A 25,239-nucleotide genomic window follows, 5' to 3' on the forward strand; every position below is an offset into this window, starting at 1 on the left:
ATGAGTACAGAATATGAATTTAGAGTAAACCGAAGAAAGACGAAAGCAATGAGAAGTAACAGAAATGAGAACAACGACAGACTTAATGGTCACAAAGTAGATGAAGTTAAGGAATTCTGTCAGTAGGCAGGAAAATAACCAATGACGGACGGAGCAAGGAGGACACCAAACGAGACTTCCCCTTGTCAGAAAAGGACATTACTGGCCAAAAGAAGTCCACTAGTTACAAACATAGGCCTTAATTTGAGGAATAAATGTCTGAGAATGTACGTTTGGAGCACAGCACTGTATGGCTGTGAAACATGGGCTATGAGAAAACCGGAGCTGAAGAGAATCGAAGCATTTGAGATGTGGTGCTACAGACGAATATTGGAAATTAGGTGGACTGATAAGGTAAGGAATGAGGAGGTTCTGCGCAGACTCAGAGAAGAAAGGAATATGTGGAAAACACTGACAAGGAGAAGGGACAGGAGATAGGATATCTGTTAAGACATCAGGGAATGCCTTCCGTGGTACTAGAGGGAAAAGGCTGTATAGGAAGACAGGGGTTGGAATACATCCAGCAAGTAATTGAGGACGGCGGCTGCAAGGGCACAGGATAGGAATTCTTCGTGGTGACCCGCATCAAACCAATCAGAAGAATGATAACTGAAAAAAAAAAGTCTTTCTATGATTTGGAACTAATCAGTTTTACAGCTTTGGTACAATGTCTAATCAAAAATATTGCAATATTTTGACCATTCTCATGACTGTGTTAAACTAATTTTACTTACACATATTTATACTTACGTTCAAACTCACTCTCTCTCTCTCCGTCTCTCTCTCACACACGTACACACACACATACACACACACACACACACACACACACACACACACACAAACTAGTTGATAACCTGGGTCGAAAGTTTTTGTCAGAGTGAGCACGTATATGAATACTGAAACTTCCTTTGTGTTTTAATAAAGTGACACACACAGATTCAGTTACAATTCACCACTCTCCTACGCACCCACTCCCACCTCAAGTGCAATTTATTGCTCAACTAGCCTTTTCCCCCAGAGTTTCATCCTATTATGCATTTGATATACATACTGCACACATCTCCTCCCCCTCTCTGTGTCCGCCTCTTCCTCCCACTTCTATCTATCATATCCTTGCCACCCTATATCTTAATATTCTCCTCTCCCTCTCCTTTCCATTTCCCTCAACCCTCTCTCTTCCCATGTCTTCCTCTTCCTTTCCTCTGACCATATCCTTCATCCCCCTCTCTCTTTCCATCTCTGTCTCCCCTTTTCCTATTCCTCCTGTGCACTACCCCTCTACACCTTCCACCTGCCTCATTCATCTCCCCATCCTCCCCTCTCTCTATCAATTTCCTCTTCCCTCTCACTCTTTCCATCCCCTCCTTTATCGATCTCAACTTGGCCCCAGACATGCTCATTGGGACATGTAGCCCCTTCAATACAGTTCCTTAAAGCAGGCCAATAATACTCCCACCACACACCTGTCATGCAGGGCAACCTACTCGTGAGAGATCAGAAAACCATTTCTTGTCCCTGAAATTTAGGCTGCCCTGTACATCAGGTTGATATGCCAGGCCGATACTTTTCCCAAACAACATGACTCTCATGCAGCATAGCTTACTTGCCAGGGGCTGAAAAACCACGTTTTTGCCCAGATCTCTGCCCCTACTGCATGTAGGACTTCATAAACCCCACAGTGCTGATACGCATGATTCCTGTTGTTTCTGTGCCAAATTTGGCTGAAATCGATCCAGGTTTTTGGGAGGATGGCTGGCTTTGTATACATAAGATGTTTGAGCTGTACTTTTCCTGCTGCACCCATATCATGCAGGAGATGTAGATTTTTCCATAGGAAATGTAAAATACTGTCCCTTCCTGTTGATCAGCATTCTAATCACTGCCTCATCGTTTGTTAAGATTCTACTGCTCAGTGAACTCTAGAAGCAAAATGTAACAAATTCTGCAATGCTGACAACTGATCATTTTGCTTTAAGGGTGAAGCCTGCTTCGTCTCTCGTATTTTCGTTTTAGCAGAACTACAGACAAACACAAAATCAGACATTTTCCCATAACGTCATGATGTGAGGTTTGAGTGCAAAGTAGAAGGCTTATTTGGAAGTATCACGTTCTAGATCCTGTGCGGAAAACGGTTCCTGCTTTCTTCACAACAAAAACGTGCTCCACTGTCTCTGACACTGGAGTGCGAAAGCTATTTTATCTTATTTCAGGTGGTGTTATACACTGCCTCACATAGAAAGTGAAGCACTCAGAAGAAATTGTCCACTGCCAATGTAGAATAGCTCACGTATACCACAATCAGGGGGTATGCGAATACAATTGTGTGTGAGAAGTTGAACAGTCACCAGAGCCGGCCGAGGTGGCCGAGCGGTTCTAGGCGTTACAGTCTGGAACAGCGCGAATGCTTCGGTCGCAGTTTCGAATCCTGCCTCGGGCATGGAGGTGTGTGATGTCCTTAGGTTAGTTAGGTTTAAGTAGTTCTAAGTTCTAGGGAACTGATGACCTCAGAAGTTAAGTCCCATAGTGCTCAGAGCCATTTTGTTAGGTAATCACCATTAAAGACATGGAGATGCCACTAGCCAATTCATTTTTCACTAATTCCTTCCAGTACACATTACATTATCTTACTTCATTGAATTTTGACCTGTGAATGAAGTGTGCTCACGTATAGGGCTACGTAATATGCATAAACGTATCGTACTTAAGATCCACTAGCTGTAAAGTACATTTCTATCCACTGGTATAGCACTCTTCATTTGACCTTAGTTGTGTGTCCTTTTTGCGATTTATAATTGATCTTATATGTGTGCTCTTTGATTATCTACAATATCTGGAACAGATTCTTGTTATTGGAATTAAATTAAATTTAAAGATGGATATGAGCTACTAGCAACATCTGCTGATTCCGCTGCAATGTCTTTCGCTTTCATGTATAACAATATAAGCAAGCAAACGAAGCGCATTGTAGCGTCGCTGCAAGGAACCAGCCAATACGTTTTCTGTCGCCAGATGTCAAATGGTAAAAATCCACCAGCGACAACCGTCTCGTTGAAGAAGGAAAATATTACAGAGAAGAACCATCAGTATCATTGACTGACTGATTAGCAATTTTTGTAAAACAGCATCGTTGAACAGTAGTTTTTAAAATAGGGATTTTCAAAAGCCTCTCTTTTTAGTTCATGAGCTTTGTACAGGATAAGAATTGCAAGAAAGTAGAGATTACTTATACTGACTGTATTTACTGTATTTTTTAAGGTGAATGATCTTAGCAAATATGCTTAACGGGACTTTGTGAGAAAATCCATGTAAAACTGAAAGATAATTTTTATTGTCGTTAGTATTGGAATTTTACTGTAGGTGAGGAATCTCCTTAAATTTATCACCAGGAACCCTTCAACTCCGCCTCCCCTCCTTTCTGCCCCTCGCAGATTCTTTAAATAATCGAAATCCCATTTATAAAGCAGCTTCAAACTCCTGATAAATTTTTAAATGAGTTACTGTGTTAAATACTTGGCGTTGAGAATATAAGCTAGAAAATTTTTAGAAGTTGTTCGAAATTATGTTTAAGGAGAGTTGGAAGGCGCTAAGTGCTCTCATTATTAAATACAAGATCAGTATATTCTGGGTACTGTGAGCTCCAGTTCAAGCAAAAGTCAATTTTTCACGCGTGTCAATGTTTACGACATCATATCTCCTGAACTATGTGTCATATGGTGACATAATTGGCAGGTACATTCAGTGGTCTATGAGGATACTGCCCGAACACTTTTGTGAATAGATTTGGTAGCAATGAAGCAATAAATTAATACGCCATGGCCAATGTGATAGTTCTACTGCATGAAAGCGAAAATGTAATAAAGGATAAACTTGTTTCCTTCCCTTATACTATAAGGGCTGTCAGTAGGAAAAGTTTGTTAAGGATTTGAAATTATGTGTAAGGTTACTTGGAGGTCACAAAGTGGTCACATTCCCAAATATTGGATGAATATATTCTGGGTAACATGTGCGCGATCAGATACGCATCCTCAAGGCATAAACACAGATTCCAACTGTAATGCTTGTCACTGTATTAAACATACAGTGTAAGACTAGTACCTTACTGAGTAGAGTATGACGGCATTTTAAATTTTTAAAGTCGGTGAATAATTATACGAAATAATGAAATTCAAATTTTTTTTTGCTCGTGGAAGCCTACATATAGGCTACCTGCAACTAGTGGTGGATGACACTCATTTTGTAGCATATGAGTAGATTTCTTCAATCAAAAATATTTTTGATCTTATTGGGATGGAAATTAATTTTTTTCTTTTTGGGTTCTTAACCATTTTGCAATTAGTTACCTGTGCACTAGAACTCGACTAGACAAGACGCCTATAAACTTATTTTCGTCTAGAGGTACTAAAAGATGACAAACAGTTTTAAATTTATTCCCTCGGAAGCTTACTGTAACCAAGGTAATACACTGTAATGAACGCAGTGTATGGCGGAGGTTTCTACTAATTTTTATAGTCATTTCTACAAACTGTATTGGCGGAACTTCCCGGCAAGACAATAGGTTAGCTGAGATTTAATTTTCTCTCTTTCACTAGATGTTTTGTTTGCGACTAATTTTGCATGGTTGTTCTGAAGTATTGCATGTAACTTCATCACAAAACGTTGGCACATCAGTAAGTCGGTTGCAACGGCAACTAACATCAAGACAGATATTCTTTAACATCATTTCATTACTTTTAGACGCATGGCCTTTGGACCTGAAGTTATCACTATATATATATATATATATATATATATATATATACCGACAATTGTTTTTCGTGACAGTGGCACGTAAAGTGTCCTCCGCCACACACCGTTGGGTGGCTTGTGGAGTATAAATGTAGATGAGGATGTAGATGAATATTAACGGTTATAGTTAGGATAATGTTTCTGTATTTAGTAAGGTACTTAGCCAGATTCGAATACTTAGCAAGGATAATAGCGATCGTTACAGATGGCGTTTGGTGCATGTCAGATAATACATAGCTGTATACGAAATGGAGCTGACATACCGATTTTTTCTTTAAATTTGAGGCGAGATCTATATCTATCGCGAGTGTTGAGAAAATGTATGTATTGCACTCAATTCCGATCGTGTGCAGGAACGCTCTGAAGTGGAAGTGAAATATTCATAGCATCCCACATATCAGATAATCGGTTCGAGATACCGAAATGAATTTTTGATAAATGATGGCATGCAAAATGGAGAGTGTTTTGTCACGTAGCTAACAACCGACATTTTATTATCTACTGCGATACACTACAGTTTTTAATGAAATAATGTAATTCTCTAAGATCCGGTGAAGTTAGTATGGTTTTATGAAAAAGTATGTGAATCAACCACACTTTTATTTTAATATCGAGCGTGAGCTTTTTGTGAGCTGCTGACCTTACTTCTCCGCAGTTGTCTGGTTAGTAGTAGACTGTTTAACGAGTCTGTCGCAACTGCAATTGTATTAGCGTCTTAGTGAAGCGAAAGTGCGTAAACCCTTCTGTGTCTCGGCAGAAGAAGTTAACTGTAACATGACAAAAAGAGAAAGGAAAGAAAGATGTATGAGACTGGCGTGGTGAAAATAAATCGTTCACTCTATATTGCCATCTCAGTGTAATGTTGCAACCATTGCGTTTGTAGTACTGTAGCCGGCCGCGGTGGCCGAGTGGTTCTACGCGCTTCAGTGCGGAGCCGCGCGACCGCTACGGTCGCAGGTTCGAATCCTCCTCGGGCATGGATGTGTGTGATGCCCTTAGGTTAGTTAGGTTTAAGTAGTTCTAAGTTCTAGGGGACTGATAACCTCCGATGTTAAGTCCCATACTGCTCAAGGCCATTTGAATCATTTGTAGTACTGTAATATTGTAGTACTGTAATGAACACTTCACTTTGAAACGTCCCCTTAGAAAAATTAATGAATTACTGTGCTGATAAGCCTCTTACGTTATTTGATTTTCAAACAGATGAGCTAAACTGAACGTACTCAGACATTTCTCTCTTTACTTATTCTGATCATCACTAAACTGACACACAATATTTTTAACGCAACGCAATCTGACTTTCAATAATCGCTACAAAAGAATGGTCCTGACTCACAATAACCTATACCTTTCATGAATCAGTTACCTCACAAAAATCTTCGTTACTCGAACTACTGCAATACAGCGAGCGCCAATACTGCCAGCGAAATAAAAGATTCTAACTACTGAAGGCACTAACTACTGACAGGTATACTTAGCAAATGAAAGATTTTGATAGAGAACAAACAATGTATTTACCTTAATAGTGTTCAAAAGTCGTAACACACATATCAGTTCATGATATCCAGTCTTACAAATTTACTCTTTCTGATGTACACAAGAGCAAATCATCCGCTCTCAAAACTCCGCCATCTCCCTCACCACATCCATCATTGCTGGCGGCTCACCTCCAACTGCGCAAAGCTACGCGCTGTTCACATCCAGCTGCCCAACACTACAATAACAAATATTCCAACACTGCAAACCAGCCACAGACTGCACACAGCACAGTCAGTGATTTTCATACAGAGCGCTACGTGATGTTACCAATATAAAAACATAAACAGCCTACTTGCATAGCAAACAGCCTACTTACAACTTGTCGAATTATTTTGCGTACTGAGGTAACCTGTCGATATGATCTTTTGCAGACTCGCTAGCTGTAGCTTACAAGTTATGGGAGACAGGAGTTGTGTGAAGGCTTGAGCTGTAAAACTGCACCTTCCCTAAGGCGCTGTCCCAACCACAAGGGTGTTGGGGGGTAGGGGGGAGGGGGTGGCATTACCACCGTTATCACGCGGTAGCGAAAACGAAGTAAGCGACAAACATTTTTGTGGGGGTTGTCGGCGAGGAAATGTTTTGCATAGCTTCGAAATTTTGTGTAAAGTCCGTTGCAAGTCACTAAGTGATCTCGTTTCCAAATACTGGATGACTGAACCATGGACATTCGCGCGCCGTGGGCTACATAGCTTTTTCAGCCCTACTCCCAACCCACACAGTGGTTCATTCCAGAGAATAAGTGATATGTGAACCAGGTGTTGTTTTTATCGGTCCAGTGATTTAGCCGCAAATGTGCAACGTACATACATAAATACGTACGTCAGTTTTTTATAATATGTATCGATCAATTACTTTGTAAGCGGTTTTAAACAACCTTGCAACGCACGCTCGCCCAGTCTGCTTCACGAGATGTAGGTCAGTGGGTGCGCGCTTTATGCTGGGTAAGTGTTCCATGGGCAGGAGCAGCAGGGAGGGCAGAGCTGACTGTGTACTCACGGTATTCCACGCCGAGCACGACGTCCCGGAAGCAGCGCCACGCCTCCGCCTCGGCGAGTGGGTTCTCCGTGGGCACAGGCAGCACCTCTCCGCGCTCCAGCAACTCGAACACTGTGCAAACAAAAACAACAATCTGTCGTCAGAAAACACCACACACTCAGGAGAACAGCAAGCAGGACACGGGAACATAGCTTTACGAAGATGGCTGGCGAATTCTGTGACTTTCCTAGGATTCCGTAACTCAGTCGGTAAAAGCGGCACTATTATAGCATCAGTTTTTGCCCGTCTGTCTGTCTGTCCGACTTTTAAAAACCCTGTTTCCTCATGAAAGGATAAACGTAACAGCTTAAAATTTGTGTCACGTACTAAGGTCTACGGTTCCTTAGCGGTGTAAAAAACTGAAGCTTCAAAGTCAATGTAATCAAAAGATACCCCTATTTAAATCACGTATTTTGATTCTCCAAAACTTCTCGTCGATCTACAACCCTGAAATTCGGAAGAAGCAGGATTTAACGGCAGAAGTAAAGGAAGACATAAAGAAAAATATTAGAAAATTGTTGATTTCTAATAATATCACAATTACTTACAATTAAAACATTCTCAAAAGTCTTGGAATTCTAGGAACCGTTATCTTGCCCCTATGAATGTCGATAACAGGAAAAAATCGTCGTAATTTTCGATTCCCTGTATGGATAAACTGTCTATACACAATTAAGTCTGTGCGGAACCCTCAGAGTGTGAGACCTAGTCGTACGTGGCCTTTTTTAATTCTTTTAGGACTCTCAAAGAAACAGGTACTCACATCACTAATGAACTATCGCGCCTGCGTTCCCACCTTGTAAGTTCTCGTCTAACAAGCGAACATGACCAACTTGATGTCATATTCTAAGAATAAAAAAGGTACACTTGTTAGACATCAGCCGTAGCAGTCGATCGCGAGCGAAAATTTGGACCATAATTCTGACAGTACGAAGTTATGAGCTGAGAGAATGGCATTTAAACTTTCGCGCTCACAGGTTGTTTGTTACTCGTTCCGCCCCTCTTAAACCGCCTAATGCCCGAGCGTGAAGTACTGTTCAGTGGAGTCACTAAATGCCAGAGACCTCATATTCGCGGGATGCTGAAGTTGAAGATGGAGAAGCGAGGAAGGGATCACGATAGCCTGACGTGTTCTCAAGTCTTGTTGGAGAGCGTACATTAGTCTAAGTGAAAAATAGTAGTAACAGTACATAACGTCAACCTCGCGCACGAATATGTTCAACACTATTTTAGCTGCTTTCTAGTGTTGATATTCTGCAGCTATAACTACGCCTCAAAATCAAAATTAATAAACCTAAGTAACTGTAGAATTATCATGAAAGGACTTTAATGAATTTCCATTTACACTTTAATAATGGCAATCAAGTTGAAAAGTAGTGCATCTCTTGCAAATGTACTTCATTTCAGCCGTGCCGTCTCTAAAATCTAAGGGAATTAATGCACACCAGCGATCTTAATAATTAAATGCCGCTACGCTAATTCCTTTCATTCATTTACCTTGAATTTGAGAATCGCAACACAAAATCGTTCAAAGCAAAGTGTGGAGGTTAAGGGGTTATGAACCGGAACACTTCGACACAATGAGCAAAGTATGTTACGAATGTCAAAACAGTAGCTCTTTCACAATCCTCTCTCACTCACTCCACAGTACAGTTGGCTCTGAGCACTATGGGACTCAACTGCTGAGGTCATTAGTCCCCTAGAACGTAGAACTAGTTAAACCTAACTAACCTAAGGACATCACAAACATCCATGCTCGAGGCAGGATTCGAACCTGCGACCGTAGCGGTCTTGCGGTTCCAGACTGCAGCGCCTTTAACCACACGGCCACTTCGGCAGTACAGTTGGAAATTTGTGGAAGTTCCTATGGGACCAAACTGCTCAGGTCATCGGTCCCTAGGCTTACACACCACTCAATCCAACTTAAGCTAACTTACGCTAGGGATAACACACACACCCATGCACGAGGGAGGACTCGAACCTCTGACGGAGAGGGGGAGGGGGGGGGGGGGGGGAAGGAAACTCAGACCGCGCGGCCGGAATACAGCACTTCGCGCAATACGCGGCGGCAGTGAAGTGACAAGCAGTCGGCGCAAAGGCTGTGCTTTCAGAAGGTCATAACAGCCTATTATTATAATTATGGCCCAAATATTCGCCCAAATATTCGAGCGCGATCGATTGATGGGGCATATGATATACAAGTGTCATTTTTATCTCCTTAAGGTACGACGGCAAGTCGGTTACGTTTCCTTGTAACACACGACTCAGCTTCAGAAAGACAAGGCGGCATCGTGTCTGAGGAGGTGAACGGGACGATGATTTCGTTAGTCACGAGTCGGCGTCTCGCCATGATAGAACGACCATGTAGGTATGTCGCGGACATCGGAGTTTACAATGGCGTGACGAGTCTGATACACATTGTAGCGCACGTTAAGGCTGCAACAGGCACAATAAACGAAGAAAACTCATTGATCGTTCATGCTACAGGAAAATATAGTACGCCTTAAAATTGCCTCAGTATAGTACGATGCCTACATACTTTTTACGATATTGCTTCTTTATTCTTCATGTCTACATATTTACAGTCCTCTGCCGCTAGAGAGCTCTGAATTGTACCGTGTAACATAGCGGTGTGTAACGTAACAGTCGGTGCGTGTGAAACAGCGTGTGATTTTCGAATGGAGCACCCTATCCTTCAGAATAGCAATACCAGAACACACAAAAGCTCTGCAACATCTGCAACAACCCGACACCTTGGCATTACTGTCCTCGATTATCCTTCATGCAGTCCCCACTTGGCACCATCCGATTTTGGTTCAAATGGTTCAAATGGCTCTGAGCACTATGAGACTTAACTTCTGAGGTCATCAGTCCCCTAGAACTTAGAACTACTTAAACCTAACTAACCTAAGGACATCACACACATCCATGCCCGAGGCAGGATTCGAACCTGCGACCGTAGCGGTCGCGCGGTTCACTGTAGCTCCTAGAACCGCTCGGCCACATCTGATTTTCATCTGATTCCAAAACGTACGCAACGCTTTCGAGGACTTCACTGGGATAGTGATGAAGTGGTGCAAGCAGAGGTGAGGTTGTAGCTCCGCGAGGAAAAATAAAATAAAGTTCTACAGTAGTGGTCTCAACAAACTCATCTCTCCTTGGGAAAAATATGTTCGTCTCCAGGGTGATCATGTTGAGAAATAAGCACGTAGACACGAAGAATAAAGATGTAGGATGTTAATAACGCTTGTTTTATTTAAAAAGCTTTAAATTTTCTTTTGGAATACTGTGCGGCGTGTGGGATCCTTACCAGATAGGACTGACGGAGTACATCGAAAATGTTCAAAGAAAGGCAGCACGTTTTATACTATCGAGAAATATGGGAGAGAGTGTCACAGTAATGATACAGGATTTAGGCTGGAAATCATTAAAACTCTTACGGAAAGAAGTAGGTGTTCATTCTTTCCGCGCCCTATACCAGATTGGAATAATAGAGAATTGTGAAGGTGGTTCGATGAACCCTCTGCCAGGCACTTAAATGTGATTTTCAGAGTATCCATGTAAATGTAGATGTAGATAAAAAATTAGTTTTCAGCATGCCCTTGTGTTTCACGAGTAACCCACACTTTGTACAATGACATTTAAAATGTGATTCATATAATTTTAATTAATTTTTACTATTGTATTTATTTTTTACATAAATGTACGAGGCCTAGTTGAAAAGGGAAAAAGCAATGCAACAAGCTGGTGGCATCTGTAGACGATATCTATCCGAAAATTAAATTGTAGTATGATGGCAATACTTGCATACTTAATTTGTCAATTACGAGCAAATTAAATACTGAGCGGCAAAACTAACCGAATCATACAGTGTGACATGTTTATTTTATATAAATGATTTATTTTAATCATCGTCAAAGCGTTTTATCCGTTTGGGGTGAATGGTGCACTAATTAGCAATTATGAGGTGTACTATTTATTGTACGGTAAATTTGTACGCCTCAACGGAAAGCAGAGTAAACATTAATAACAACTCATGTATGTACTTGCTATAGTTAATATGGTTTGTGACATAAATTTCTCAGTAAAATATTTCTTATTTTTGTCGTAAATGGTTTCGTTATTTTAACGTAACTTCAAAACTATGAAGTTGCAAAGGGACCGAGAATCATACGTTTACTGAAATCGTCAGAGCGCTTCTGAGGAAGCTTCACTGTTAAAGATCGGCCCGCTAAATAAAAAAGTTACTTTTGCTGTAGGAAAACATGGAGAGCCATTAATGAATGTCACTGAGCCACGAAGATGAAACTAGGAAAAGAAATGGCGGGCTGTCGTAGGAAATCATTACCCTCCAGGCTGAATTAAAAACGACGTTTGCGACATACGCGTGGCAAGTTAGCCGCAAGTTATCGTGCGGACAGAATTCGTCAGGTCAGTCTGGACTCTGAATACTTTTCTGCATAGCGTTAGTGCTGGACACAGAAATCTGTACTATCCGTGGTGCCACTGATTTTTGTGGAGCTGTTGCTGAATTAATAGTGTGAATAGTTTGTCGTCAGTCAGAACTCTAATGTTTGTAGAATGCTGTGACACTTAGAGTAATACAGCAGAATAGAGTAGGTCATGTCTCAGCACATACTGCCAGTGATGGACCTTGACTTAGTTTCGTGTGAAGTAGAGAGCCTGATACACAACGTAACTGTTTGGGGAAGCAGCTTAACTTGGAAATTTTATCGGTAATGCTTGCAGTCAGTTGACGGTGGGATTCCTTTGTTATTATCAGAATATTTAACACATTTGTTTGCATAAATACTGAATCAGCTTCCTGTTCACTTTTTTTCTTCAAATGTTCAAATGTGGGTGAAATCTTATGGGACTTAACTGCTAAGGTCATCAGTCCCTAAGCTTACACACTATTTAACCTAAATTATCCTAAGAACAAACACACACACCCATGCCCGAGGTAGGACTCGAACCTCCGCCGGGACCAGCCGCACAGTCCATGACTGCAGCGCCTCAGAATGCTCGGCTAATCCCGCGCGGCTCACTATATTTATTGAACTTCTGACTATGATGAACAAACTGTCATTATTTTAAACAGTTCAGTGTCTGTGAATTTCTTTAAATTTCTGCTCATCTTTTATTACTGATACTTACTGACGTGCTCGTCAGTATTCTTGATTTCATCGTACAAAGGAGGTTTCGCTTGAACGTGAGCCAACTCTTGTATAGTAACTAGCGTTCCTGGCTCCACATTATACCTGCCTTTTGGGTAAAGTAAACCTAATAGCGAAAACTCTTTCGACAAAGAGGAGAGATTGCATGTGCTCAACTCAATAAAGCTGGTGGCTGATAGGAAAGACAGCGCCTGTGTTTCGATGTAACAAGCTTTACCAAAATCAGTCAGCTTTCAGCAATGATGAAGCAGTGTTTACTTACAGACGCGTCACTCCCTACCGCTAGTAAATGTCGAGTACTGATGCTGCCAATTAGCGTAATTATAGATTATGCTCATTAAATCATGGCTATCTTAAGAGTATTATCCATTTCACCCCAGAAACCTCCTAATTAATTTTTTCCACTGCTCAAAACATTGCTAAGGACATGTTCGTGCTGCTGCACCTGAACTGTGCCGCTTTTTTCGTCTTGCGGTGTGAAATGACACGTCTGTAACAGACTTTTTGATCGATTTTGAAGAAACTGTTTCTTATTCAATCTAAGATACGTAGACAATATTCAGTCACAATTATTAAGATGTTTGAGCGATCAAAACTTGGCGTCGGTAGTGCCTCGCTTGTTCCTAATTTGTCCGACCATGTTTTGGAAATCGAGAAGCTGATGCGCAGAAATCGCCGATGACGGTACGAAGATAAAGGACAACACAACACCTAGTTCCAGAGCGGAGGCAAAGCTCCAACCTGACCGGAAATCGAACCCGAGCCTCTTCGGTTAACAGTCTGCCGCACTGACTCCGCAACAACCAAGGCGGACGATGTGGACCTTCACATGACGTTTGCCTAATGGATACATAATCTGGTATATTTCTATCGTAGACGAACAGCACAATCCATAGAACGTTTCGCAGTATAACTACACAGTTCATGAACGAGAAACAGGCTCTCACTGTTATGCCGCAACAAATGCCTTTTTAGCAGAGTTATGTTTCTTTGTGAATGTATTTGTGATAGTGTGAAATCAGAAAACATTCAGCATTCAATCCTAGTTTCGTTGCATGGACCATTTTTCATTTGCAGCAAGGCAAATGGAGTAGACAACTGGTTTATTACATTACGTTTGAAGTTTGAGGGTACTGTGACAAGAGAAACAACAGCTCATATAGATGCATGTAGACAGTCGTTTTTCCTTCGCTCCATTTTCGAATGAAACAGGAAAGGGAATGACTAGCGGTGGTACAAGATATACTCCGCCATTCGACATGCGCTGATGGGCCAAAGAGTTAGTAATCAGCTTAACCCTTTCAGACCTGGTGGTCACAATTGTGCACATAAAGTTTGTTCGCTAATATTTCGCTGACAAGAAATGTCAGGTGCATCCAAACCCACCGTAGCGGTAGCTTGCTAGTTTCCGGCAAAATACATCACTGCTTCTGCATATCAGAGAGTCGATAATTTGTTGGTAGGTTTGTGGAGGTGTGTGGCGTTAGCTATCTACGCACAGGTAATATCATTCGCTTAAATAAATAAATAATTTGGTACTGGAGGGCACTGTGGAGGGTAAAAATCGTAGAGGGAGACCAAGAAATGAATACACTAAGCAGATACAGAAGGATGTAGGCTGCAGTAGGTACTGGGAGATGAAGAAGCTTGCACAGGATAGAGTAGCATGGAGAGCTGCATTAAACCAGTCCCAGGACTGAAGACCACAACAACAACAACAACAACAACAACAACAACGGGCCACTATATGCGCACGCGGTGCCGGCGCCTTATAGCGACCCACTAGTGTTTCACAGGATTCACAACAGGCGAATGGGGTCGCCGAAACATCAACGTGAGTTCAGTTGTGCAGTGTTCGACAGCTGGCACCGCCGGCGAGTATCGAGGTCATGTTTAGTTAGTAGCATCTTTGCAAAGAACGGAAACCAAGTTTCAGCTATATTGGTCTATTTCTTTGTGTTTGGCATTCGCGTGAATCAAGAAAGTCGAGTGATTGTCAAAAAATGGACGAAAAAGAATTTCGTGTGGTGATTAAACACTACTTTATGAAAGGCAAAACGCCTCAGGAGACTAAAGAGAAGCTTGATAAACATTACGGTGACTCTGCACCTTCGATTAGAACAGTTTATAAGTGGTTTCAAATTTTCGGAGTGGCCATATGGGCACAAGTAATGCTGAACATTATGGACGCCCTGTGGACGTTACGACTCCAGAAATCATTGATAAAATCCATGATATGGTGATGGATGACAGACGAGTTAAGGTGCGTGAGATTGCTAGTGCTGTACGCATCTCGAATAAATGGGTACATGATATTTTGCATAAACATTTGAACATGAGAAAGCTATCCACAAGATGGGTTCCGCGATTGCTCACGCTTGATCAAAAATGGAATTGTGTGAAGTGTTGCAAGGATGGTTTGCAACTATTCAGGGTGAATACGCAGGACTTTAAGCGTCGTTTCGTCACTGTGGATGAAACATGGATACACCACTATACTCCAGAGACCAAAGAACAATCTAAACAATGGGTTACCAATGAAAAATCTGAACGAAAAAAGGGCGAGGACCATTCTTTCGACCGGAAAGGTTATGGCGACTGTGTTTTGGCATTCGCAAGGGATAATTCTCATCGACTATCTGGGAAAGGGTAAAACTATTACCGGTGCATATTATTCATCACTTCTGGACCATCTGAAAATCGAGCTGCAAGAAAAACACCGGCGATTGGACCGCAAAAAAGTCCTTTTCCATCACGACAATGCACCAGCACACTTCTCAGCTGTTGTGATCGCAAAATTAACGGAGATAGGATTCCAACTCGTTTCACATCCCCCCTGCTCTCCAGACTTGGTGCCCTCGGACTGCTATTTGTTCCCCAAATTCAGGAAATGGATGGCGGGACAAAGATATTATTCAGACAAGGAAGTGATTGCAGCAACTGATAGGTATTTTGCAGACTTGGACAGCTCCTATTATTTGGAAGGGATCAACAAATTAGAACAACGTTGGAGGAAGTGTATAAGTCTAAAAGGAGACTATGTCGAAAAATAAAAAAGGCTTACTCCAAACATGTTAGCAGTTTTTATTTTTGCGCGGACTTTTCAAACACCCCTCGTATAATGTTCCTCTAACCACTGTAGCACGGTTATCGCCCAGAAACGCGGACAAATACACTCCTGGAAATGGAAAAAAGAACACATTGACACCGGTGTGTCAGACCCACCATACTTGCTCCGGACACTGCGAGAGGGCTGTACAAGCAATGATCACACGCACGGCACAGCGGACACACCAGGAACCGCGGCGTTGGCCGTCGATTGGCGCTAGCTCCGCAGCATTTGTGCACCGCCGCCGTCAGTGTCAGCCAGTTTGCCGTGGCATACGGAGCTCCATCGCAGTCTTTAACACTGGTAGCATGCCGCGACAGCGTGGACGTGAACCGTATGTGCAGTTGACGGACTTTGAGCGAGGGCGTATAGTGGGCATGCGGGAGGCCGGGTGTACGTACCACCGAATTGCTCAACACGTGGGGCGTGAGGTCTCCACAGTACATCGATGTTGTCGCCAGTGGTCGGCGGAAGGTGCACGTGCCCGTCGACCTGGGACCGGACCGCAGCGACGCACGGATGCACGCCAAGACCGTAGGATCCTACGCAGTGCCGTAGGGGACCGCACCGCCACTTCCCAGCAAATTAGGGACACTGTTGCTCCTGCGGTATCGGCGAGGACCATTCGCAACCGTCTCCATGAAGCTGGGCTACGGTCCCGCACACCGTTAGGCCGTCTTCCGCTCACGCCCCAACATCGTGCAGCCCGCCTCCAGTGGTGTCGCGACAGGCGTGAATGGAGGGACGAATGGAGACGTGTCGTCTTCAGCGATGAGAGTCGCTTCTGCCTTGGTGCCAATGATGGTCGTATGCGTGTTTGGCGCCGTGCAGGTGGGCGCCACAATCAGGACTGCATACGACCGAGGCACACAGGGCCAACACCCGGCATCATGGTGTGGGGAGCGATCTCCTACACTGGCCGTACACCACTGGTGATCGTCGAGGGGACACTGAATAGTGCACGGTACATCCAAACCGTCATCGAACCCATCGTTGTACCATTCCTAGACCGGCAAGGGAACTTGCTGTTCCAACAGGACAATGCACGTCCGCATGTATCCCGTGCCACCCAACGTGCTCTAGAAGGTGTAAGTCAACTACCCTGGCCAGCAAGATCTCCGGATCTGTCCCCCATTGAGCATGTTTGGTACTGGATGAAGCGTCGTCTCACGCAGTCTGCACGTCCAGCACGAACGCTGGTCCAACTGAGGCGCCAGGTGGAAATGGCATGGCAAGGCGTTCCACAGGACTACATCCAGCATCTCTACGATCGTCTCCATGGGAGAATAGCAGCCTGCATTGCTGCGAAAGGTGGATATACACTGTACTAGTGCCGACATTGTGCATGCTCTGTTGCCTGTGTCTATGTGCCTGTGGTTCTGCCAGTGTGATCATGTGATGTATCTGACCCCAGGAATGTGTCAATAAAGTTTCCCCTTCCTGGGACAATGAATTCACGGTGTTCTTATTTCAATTTCCAGGAGTGTATACTGCTGAAAGATGACGTCGCCATCGGGGAAGACATCAAGCATGAAGAGATTCCAACTGGTTCGCCGTTGTCAGCATATCTTCGATTCCTACAGCAGGTCCCATGCAAATGCAGCATATCACCGCTTCCATAAGCCTGCGTCCGAGGCGCGCTGTATGTTGTGAGCCGCCGTTCACCTCTATGACTGCCTTTGTGGAAACAACCATTAGGCATTCTACACACTTCTTTCTCCCCTTTGCCCTCCTTCCTCCGCCTCACCCCCACTTCCCGCACTTTTTCGGCCTGTTCATCACATTCACCATTGAGTTTTTTATAGGTAAGATAGCAGTCTATGCCAATATTGACTCCTAGCAAAAACGTGATTCACCGTTTCCATTGATCGACGGTCGAATCCCCCTTGGTTCCGTACCCACTGCAATCGCAATTGATGATGTAGTTGGATCAACACGTGAACTGCAGTGCTCGCTGTTCAACAATGTACAATGAAAGATGTACGCACGTGCTCCAGCACTGTGCTCTTTCGAGATGCTGTTGATCCCTATCTGTTCTACTTTACAGAGCAGAAAAGCCTCTCTGGGCCCCACGTTCTGTAAAGACTCGTGGACGTTCAACAATTTAGCTTTCCATAGGTGCTCGCTACAGCAGCACGTGAACATTCGATCAGCTTCGCCGTTTTCGAGGTACCCTTTCACAGCTTCTGCGTAATAATAATCCTCCCTTTGTCAAATTATCGCAATGGATTTTCCCATTTGCAGTCCATATCTTTGCTAAGGTGATACCCCGACCGTGTCTGTTCTGCTTACACTTCACCGGATGTTCATAAGGTTTTGGCTCATCAGTGTATTGTGGCTTGCCGGCAAACATGTTGCCAAGGTTGTTTCGACTATGCTTCGTAAGTTTCGTTGCGAAGCCGTTACACATCCTCCGTACGGTCCTGGTCTCATCCCATACGATTTCCATGTTTTTCGAGCCCTGAAGAAATACATTCGTGGCGGTCGATTTCCTTCGGAGGAAGACGCAATCATGGCTGTATCCAGGCGTGGACACGTCTTTGGACGAAGACATGCACACGCCTGGATACACTCTTGATTCCGTGGGTTGCACGAAACTTTTTTCCATGAAGGCATTGACCGTCTCGTCTGGTAAGTGGAGTATATGTATTAACAATTATTAAGCTTTCTTCTGAAATAATGAAAGCGTAACTTACTTTTTCCCATCTGTCTCCTTTTCATTTGACTGCCCCTAAAATCAGCAAATTAACATCCAGAAAATATGCTCCAGCTTTTCATACTCGGAATACTGAGTGTATGCAGAGTGTAGCGACGAATGAAAATTTGTACCTTGGCCGGGATATGATCCTGGATCTCCTGTTCACTGGGAAGATGCGCCAACCGCTACGACACCCTGGCAGACTAGTTCTGCACAACTTCACGGACTACTGTAGCAGGCTGGGCCGCGAGCTGTAGCCGCGTGGTCTCAGGCGCCTTGCCACGGTTCGCTCGGCTCCCTCCCGCCGGAGGTTCCGAGTCCTCCCTCGGGCATGGGTGTGTGTTTGTTGTGTGTGTGTGTGTGTGCGTGTGTGTGTGTGTGTGTGTGTGTGTGTGTGTGTGTGTGTGCGTGTGTATGTGTGTGTGCGTGTGTATGTGTGTGTGCGTGTATGTTGTCTAAGTTTAAGTTAGGTTAAGTAGTGCGTAAGCCTAGGGACCGATGAACCCAGCACTCCCATAGGAACTTACCACAAGTTTCCAATTTTCCACTACTGTAGCAAGCCTCCCTCTTGAGCCGAAATTCCCATTCACTCTTCAGCTCACTTGGTATTCCTCCTAAACTCGAAAAGGGTGGCGTTGTGGTTAGCACATATATGCCTACTGATTAGGAGACCCGGGTTCGAATCCCGGCCATGGTACAAATTTTCATTCGTCGCTTCAGTCTACACTAGAGACTTGAAAAGTTCTCTGGAACAATACGGTTTCATTTGACTGGGAATACTATTGCCCACATTCTGTTCGACAGGAAAGAAAATATTCCATCACTTACAACTGAGTGAAATTTATATGGTACCCTGTAATCTGTGCAGCAAATCATATGTCAGTCAGTCAGATGCAGCTATTAGACGGCTGTGCATAAAAGGAGTTGGAGACTGAAGGAAAGATTCCAAGTTTTCTGACCATGCCCTGAATGAATGTCTCTGTTGTTAATTACATGTGATGTTCTCCATAGAAGAAGTAAAAGCAGAAAACTAGCTTTACACGAGATTCTGGCTATTAATAAATACCAATCAAAGAATCTTGATATAACCCTTAATGACGAAACAGAGTTTCATAGTTCACCTTTACTAAAGTATCAGCAGCCAGTTAATAAGCTTTCTCATCATTATATTGTTTCACAAGCACATTCTACACGCTTCTTGCTTCTTTCTCCCCTTTGCCTTCCTCTCCCCTCCCCCCCCCCCCCCCCCGCTCCCCGCACTTTTTCGACCTATTCATCACATTCACCATTTATTTTGTATGTATAACACAGCAGTCTATGACAACACTGACGTGTACAACGTTTTTGGCTTATACATTCACATAATTTTAATCTCTGAGTATAAAGTAATATTTTTCTGTTTATAGCTTATTAGTGAGTTTTATTATATTTGTGTTTTTGTATAGGTATATAGTCGTAAAAGATCAAATATTTTTGGAAAAACAATCTTTATACGCTTACGAACCCTCACTGAAGTTATGTAGCCTATCTATTTAGTCTTAAGTTATCTGAGTAGGCCCGAAAGCCAGCTCATAAAGAACTAAAAAATAAGAATTACTGTGGTGAATCAATACCGTGTATTTAAGTTTTTAATATGTACATGTTCGTTGATGAAACGACGAAATATTCCATAAAAGAGTTTATTTTATTTTTAACTTGGGTCTAGATGATCCTAACATACAAGTAGTTCAACAAAATCTTCACCATACTTCTTCGGGTTAAAGTAAATAGGAAAGTATATGTAATACTTATTAGTGCTGTAGTTACTCGTTAATGAATACTGTATCATTTGTAAGTGATGTGTTGATCTATAAGCCAGTTCCTAACTGAACCTAAACTGGAAGCAAAATCAACATTTTAAGATCGGTTATTATCGGTCATAACTGTTTAGATATCACCCGTAAAGCAAACGTGTTTGTTAGTATAGAATCGCTGCTTTGGGGTTAATGGCATATCTGTTACTCATTAACGAACGCACACAGTTTACAAGACTCCACTCAGCAACTGTCAAATCTCACTAGAAATACATCGAGAAGAAACCGGTAAGTCGTAAATATGTTTCTTTTTTTTACATTTTTCACAGCAAGTGCGGCGCTATGAATTCGAAAGAAATTTGCAAGACATCATAATCATCGAAGTTCTTGCTCTTTTAGGAACGTAAGTTGGGTAATTGCTGTTTCACAATTATCAGCATCTAGGCTGTAAAAGGCTGTAACGCTCCCAACGGTATTAACGTCCCATCTTCGTGAACTATTTTCTATCCTTTCTATAGGGTCACAGTATCAGCTGAAGGTAACATGCAAACTTCCAGTGTAGCAGTGTATAGTTTTTGTTGCGGTACCCAAGAATGCTTTTAGGGTTCTAAAGCAACGCTGAAACTTTTATTACTTGCAGCAAGTCTTATTAAATGCTAGAGCCGTAAATCACGTAAATCGTAGCTCTTATTTACGTTCCTCTATTGCTGCTGAAATCATACTGCTACAGTATTATGTGTTCAAAAGCAATTTCGTGACGTTCGGTGTGAAGTTCCTTTAACGTGTGCAGCTGCTGAAGGCATATACTAAGAATGAAAATAAATCCTCTAAATCAGAGCTTAAAGGAATTCTATTTCCTACTTAATAAAAAGTCGTTTAAGATAGCATTGCTGCTCGTTTGACGAATCAAAACTAGTGGAAGTAAGGTTAAGTGACCGTCGGAACGAGACTATGTGTAACATGCGCTTTGAGCGACAGTTACAAATAGTATGCAGCACCAACACTACTACTCCAAATGACTATCTCGTGCAAAATTTACAGCCGCGTATTGCATTCAATTCGAAGCATTATCTGCAAAACATTCGTTCCAAGAATTTGTGTAGCTCCTTCCTTCACTGAGTATTGTTATTCCTTATTTCAAATATCCTTTTTGGAGGGCACGATAAATCATTATTGTTTCTGATTCTTTGCTTCCAACTGGAACTCCCTTTGGGCACATACTTCTTTCGTTGTTCGATGTTGTTGTTTCTTCTTGTGTCCAATTGCTTCCAATTCTTGATATTTTTCTGTCCTGAGATTCTGTCGATTCCATAAAAACTGTTCCGTTTCCTATTGCGTTCAAATTTCCGTATCCCTGTATCTCTCAGCTACGTGATTTTAGATTTGCAATTGCTTGGTAACTGAAAGATTTGTTTATTTATTCTGTGATTATTAATCCTGCATATGTGCCCAAATAATCCGATCTCTTTTTTCTCATGACATGCGTTGCCTTTTCAACTTTCATACATGCTTCTGTATTGGTTCCTAATTTGCGCCTCCTCGCATTTTCTTGAGGAGTTTTCTTTCAAATTTTTATAATTTTTCAATCTCTCCCTTCGCGGTTAGTTTAAGAGTTTCTGCAGCAAAGAGCGTTTCTGGTCTTACCACTGTTTCATACTGTCTCAGTTTTGTGTTCCAGGACAAAGATTTTTTAATATACATGTTTCTTGTTACCTGAAAGGCCCTCTCCATTTTACATACTCTTGTCTCTATTACTGTCTTTTCCTTCTTGTTATTTGACATCCAATATTTTTATTTCTTTCCTTTCTCAGACGGTATGTCTGGTTAAAAATGGAAAGTGACGCGGACCTTGATCAAGTGCGACTTCCTTTTAACTGTATGGTGTATGTTACATTGCATTTAGGAACTTTCGGGTAATTGAACATGTATCAATAATTACAGATTTCTGTAGTTGTATATATACGATTGGATGTAGCTGTATTGCGTTGATGTACTGGTGGATATTGTGTGGTATGACTCCTGTAGTTTATAGTATAATTGGTATAATGTCAACTTTATCCTGATGCCACATGCCCTTGACTTCCTCAGCCAGTTGGATGTATTTTTCAATTTTTTCTCCTGTTTTCTTCTGTATATTTGTTGTACTGGGTATGGATATTTCGATTAGTTGTGTTAATTTCTTCTTTTTATTGGTGAGTATGATGTCAGGTTTGTTATGTGGTGTTGTTTTACCTGTTATAATGATTCTGTTCCAGTATAATTTGTATTCATCATTCTCCAGTACATTTTGTGGTGCATACTTGTATGTGGTAAAGTGTTGTTATATTAGTTTATGTTGTATGGCAAGTTGTTGATGTATTATTTTTGCTACATTGTCATATCTTCTGGTGTATTCTGTATTTGCTAGTACTGCACATCCGCTTGTGATGTGATCTACTGTTTCTATTTGTTGTTTGCAAAGTCTGCATTTATCTGTTGTGGTATTGGGATCTTTAATAATATGGTTGCTGTAATATCTGGTGTTTATTGTTTGATCCTGTATTGCAATCATGAATCCTTCTGTCTCACTGTATATATTGCCTTCTCTTAGCCATGTGTTGGATGCGTCTTGATCGATGTGTGGCTGTGTTAGATGATACGGGTGCTTGCCATGTAGTGTTTTCTTTTTTTAATTTACTTTCTTCGTATCTGTTGATGTTATGTGATCTAAAGGGTTGTAGAAGTGGTTATGAAATTGCAATGGTGTAGCCGATGTATTTATATGAGTGATTCTTTTGTGTATTTTGCTAGTTTCTGCTGGTTCAATAAAGAATTTTCTTGAATTATCTACCTGTCCATAATGTAGGTTTTTATGTCGATAAGTCCCATTCCTCATTCCTTTCTGCTTAATGTGAATCTTTCTGTTGCTAAATGTATGTTATGAATTCTATATTTGTGGCATTGTGATCGTGTAAGTGTATTGACTGCTTCTAGTTCTGTGTTACTCCATTTCACTATTCCAAATGAATTGGTCAATATTGATATAGCATAAGTATTTATAGCTTTTGTCTTGTTTCTTGCTGTCAATTCTTTTTTCAGTATTTTTGTTACTCTTTGTCTATATTTTTCTTTTAGTTCTTCTTTAATATTTGTACTATCTATTCCTATTTTTTGTCTGTATCCTAGATATTTATAGGCATCCGTTTTTTCCATCGCTTCTATGCAGTTGCTTTGTTTATCCAATATGTAATCTTCTTGTTTAGTGTGTTTTCCCTTGTCTATGCTATTTTTCTTACATTTGTCTGTTCCCAAAGCCATACTTATATCATTGCTGAATCCTTCTGTTATCTTTAGTAATTGGTTGAGTTGTTGATTTGTTGCTGCCAGTAGTTTTAGATCATCCATGTATAGCAAATGTGTGATTTTGTGTGGGTATGTTCCAGTAATATTGTATCCATAATTTGTATCATTTATCATGTTGGACAGTGGGTTCAGAGCAAGGCAGAACCAGAAAGGACTTAATGAGTCTCCTTGGTATATTCCACACTTAATCTGTATTGGCTGTGATGTGATATTATTTGAATTTGTTTGGATATTAAGTGTGGTTTTCCAATTTTTCATTACTATGTTTAAGAACTGTATCAATTTAGGATCCACTTTGTATATTTCCAATATTTGTAGTAACCATGAGTGGGGTACACTATCAAAAGCTTTTTGGTAATCAATGTATGCGTAGTGTAGCGACCTTTGTTTAGTTTTAGCTTGATATGTCACCTCTGCATCTATTATCAGTTGCTCTTTACATCCTCGTGCTCCTTTGCAACAGCCTTTTTGTTCTTCATTTATAATTTTGTTCTGTGTTGTATGTGTCATTAATTTCTGTTTAATGACTGAAGTTAATACTTTGTATATTGTTGGTAGGCATGTTATGGGGCGATATTTAGCTGGGTTCGCTGTGTCTGCTTGATCTTTAGGTTTCAGATAAGTTATTCCATGTGTAAGTGTATCAGGGAATGTGTATGGGTCTGCAATGTAACTGTTAAATTATTTAGTTAGATGTGAGTGTGTTGAGGTGAACTTCTTTAGCCAGAAATTTGCTATTTTATCATTTCCAGGGGCTTTCCAATTGTGAGTAGGATTAATTGCTTGGGTGACTTCATTTTGCAAAATTATCACTTCAGGCATTTGTAGTATCATATTGTATGTGTCTGTTTCTGCTTGTATCCACCGTGCATGCCTGTTGTGTTGTACCGGGTTTGACCATATGTTGCTCCAGAAGTGTTCCATGTCTGTTATGTTTGGTGGATTGTTTATTTTAATGTGTGTGTTATCTATTGTCTGGTAAAATTTCTTTTGGTTTGTGTTGAATGTTTGGTTTTGTTTCCTTCTATTTTCACCTTTTTTGTATCTTCTGAGTCGTTTGGCGAATGCTTGTAATTTCTGCTTCTTTTCGTCTAATTGCTCTGTCGCTTCTTGTTGTGAGATTTTACCTAAACTTTTTCGTTTTTTTTCCGAGATTTCATTTCTTATAAATTGTGTTAGCTGTGCTATGTTTTTTCTCAGTTTTTCTATTCTGATCTGTAGCCTGTGTTGCCATGTTGGTTTTGTGGGTTTCTTCTGTGTGTTGGTTGGTTCTGATCTCTGCCTAGTGTATATATTTAGTGTTGTAACTCTTCCATAGTTGTGTTTTCATTTATTTGGTTGTGTATGATTGTGTTGATAGTTGTTATTGTTGTTTCGACTTGTGGGTTATTTGGTGGTCTATGCGAGAATGATCTAATGTCTGTATTTGTGTCTTTGTATTCTATATATGTCAGCTGAAATTTTTCTTCTATATCTAACATGTGTGTCACTTCGTGTTCTATTTGTGCGTGTGCTGGTGGATGTCTTAAGATCTAGTTTTCCTCTGATTGTTTAATTGATGCGTGTTGTTCTTTGTTTGTTTGCTCTGGGATGTTTGACTCCATTACTGTATTTTCTTCTTCTTCTGATTGAACATTATTTTGTTCCAGTATTTGTTGTACTTGTTGTTTGATGTTTTCTAATTCTGACTGGGGTATCCTGTTATTTTTGATTATTACA

The 25,239-nt window shown here is 41.5% G+C and overlaps 1 protein-coding gene across 2 annotated transcripts in view; it reads right to left on the reverse strand.

Moving 5' to 3' along the window:
- The window catches only part of LOC126418619 (calcium/calmodulin-dependent protein kinase kinase 1), a 1,500,745-nt gene that overhangs the window by 36,854 nt on the left and 1,438,652 nt on the right, over nucleotides 1-25,239 (reverse strand). For both annotated transcript variants that reach the window (XM_050085460.1, XM_050085461.1), the window contains one exon: nucleotides 7,363-7,473. In XM_050085460.1, coding sequence (XP_049941417.1) covers nucleotides 7,363-7,473 — 111 coding nt within the window. The remainder of the gene's footprint in view (nucleotides 1-7,362; nucleotides 7,474-25,239) is intronic.

The sequence above is a fragment of the Schistocerca serialis genome, chromosome 9 (assembly GCF_023864345.2).
Source record: "Schistocerca serialis cubense isolate TAMUIC-IGC-003099 chromosome 9, iqSchSeri2.2, whole genome shotgun sequence".
NCBI lineage: Eukaryota > Metazoa > Arthropoda > Insecta > Orthoptera > Acrididae > Schistocerca > Schistocerca serialis.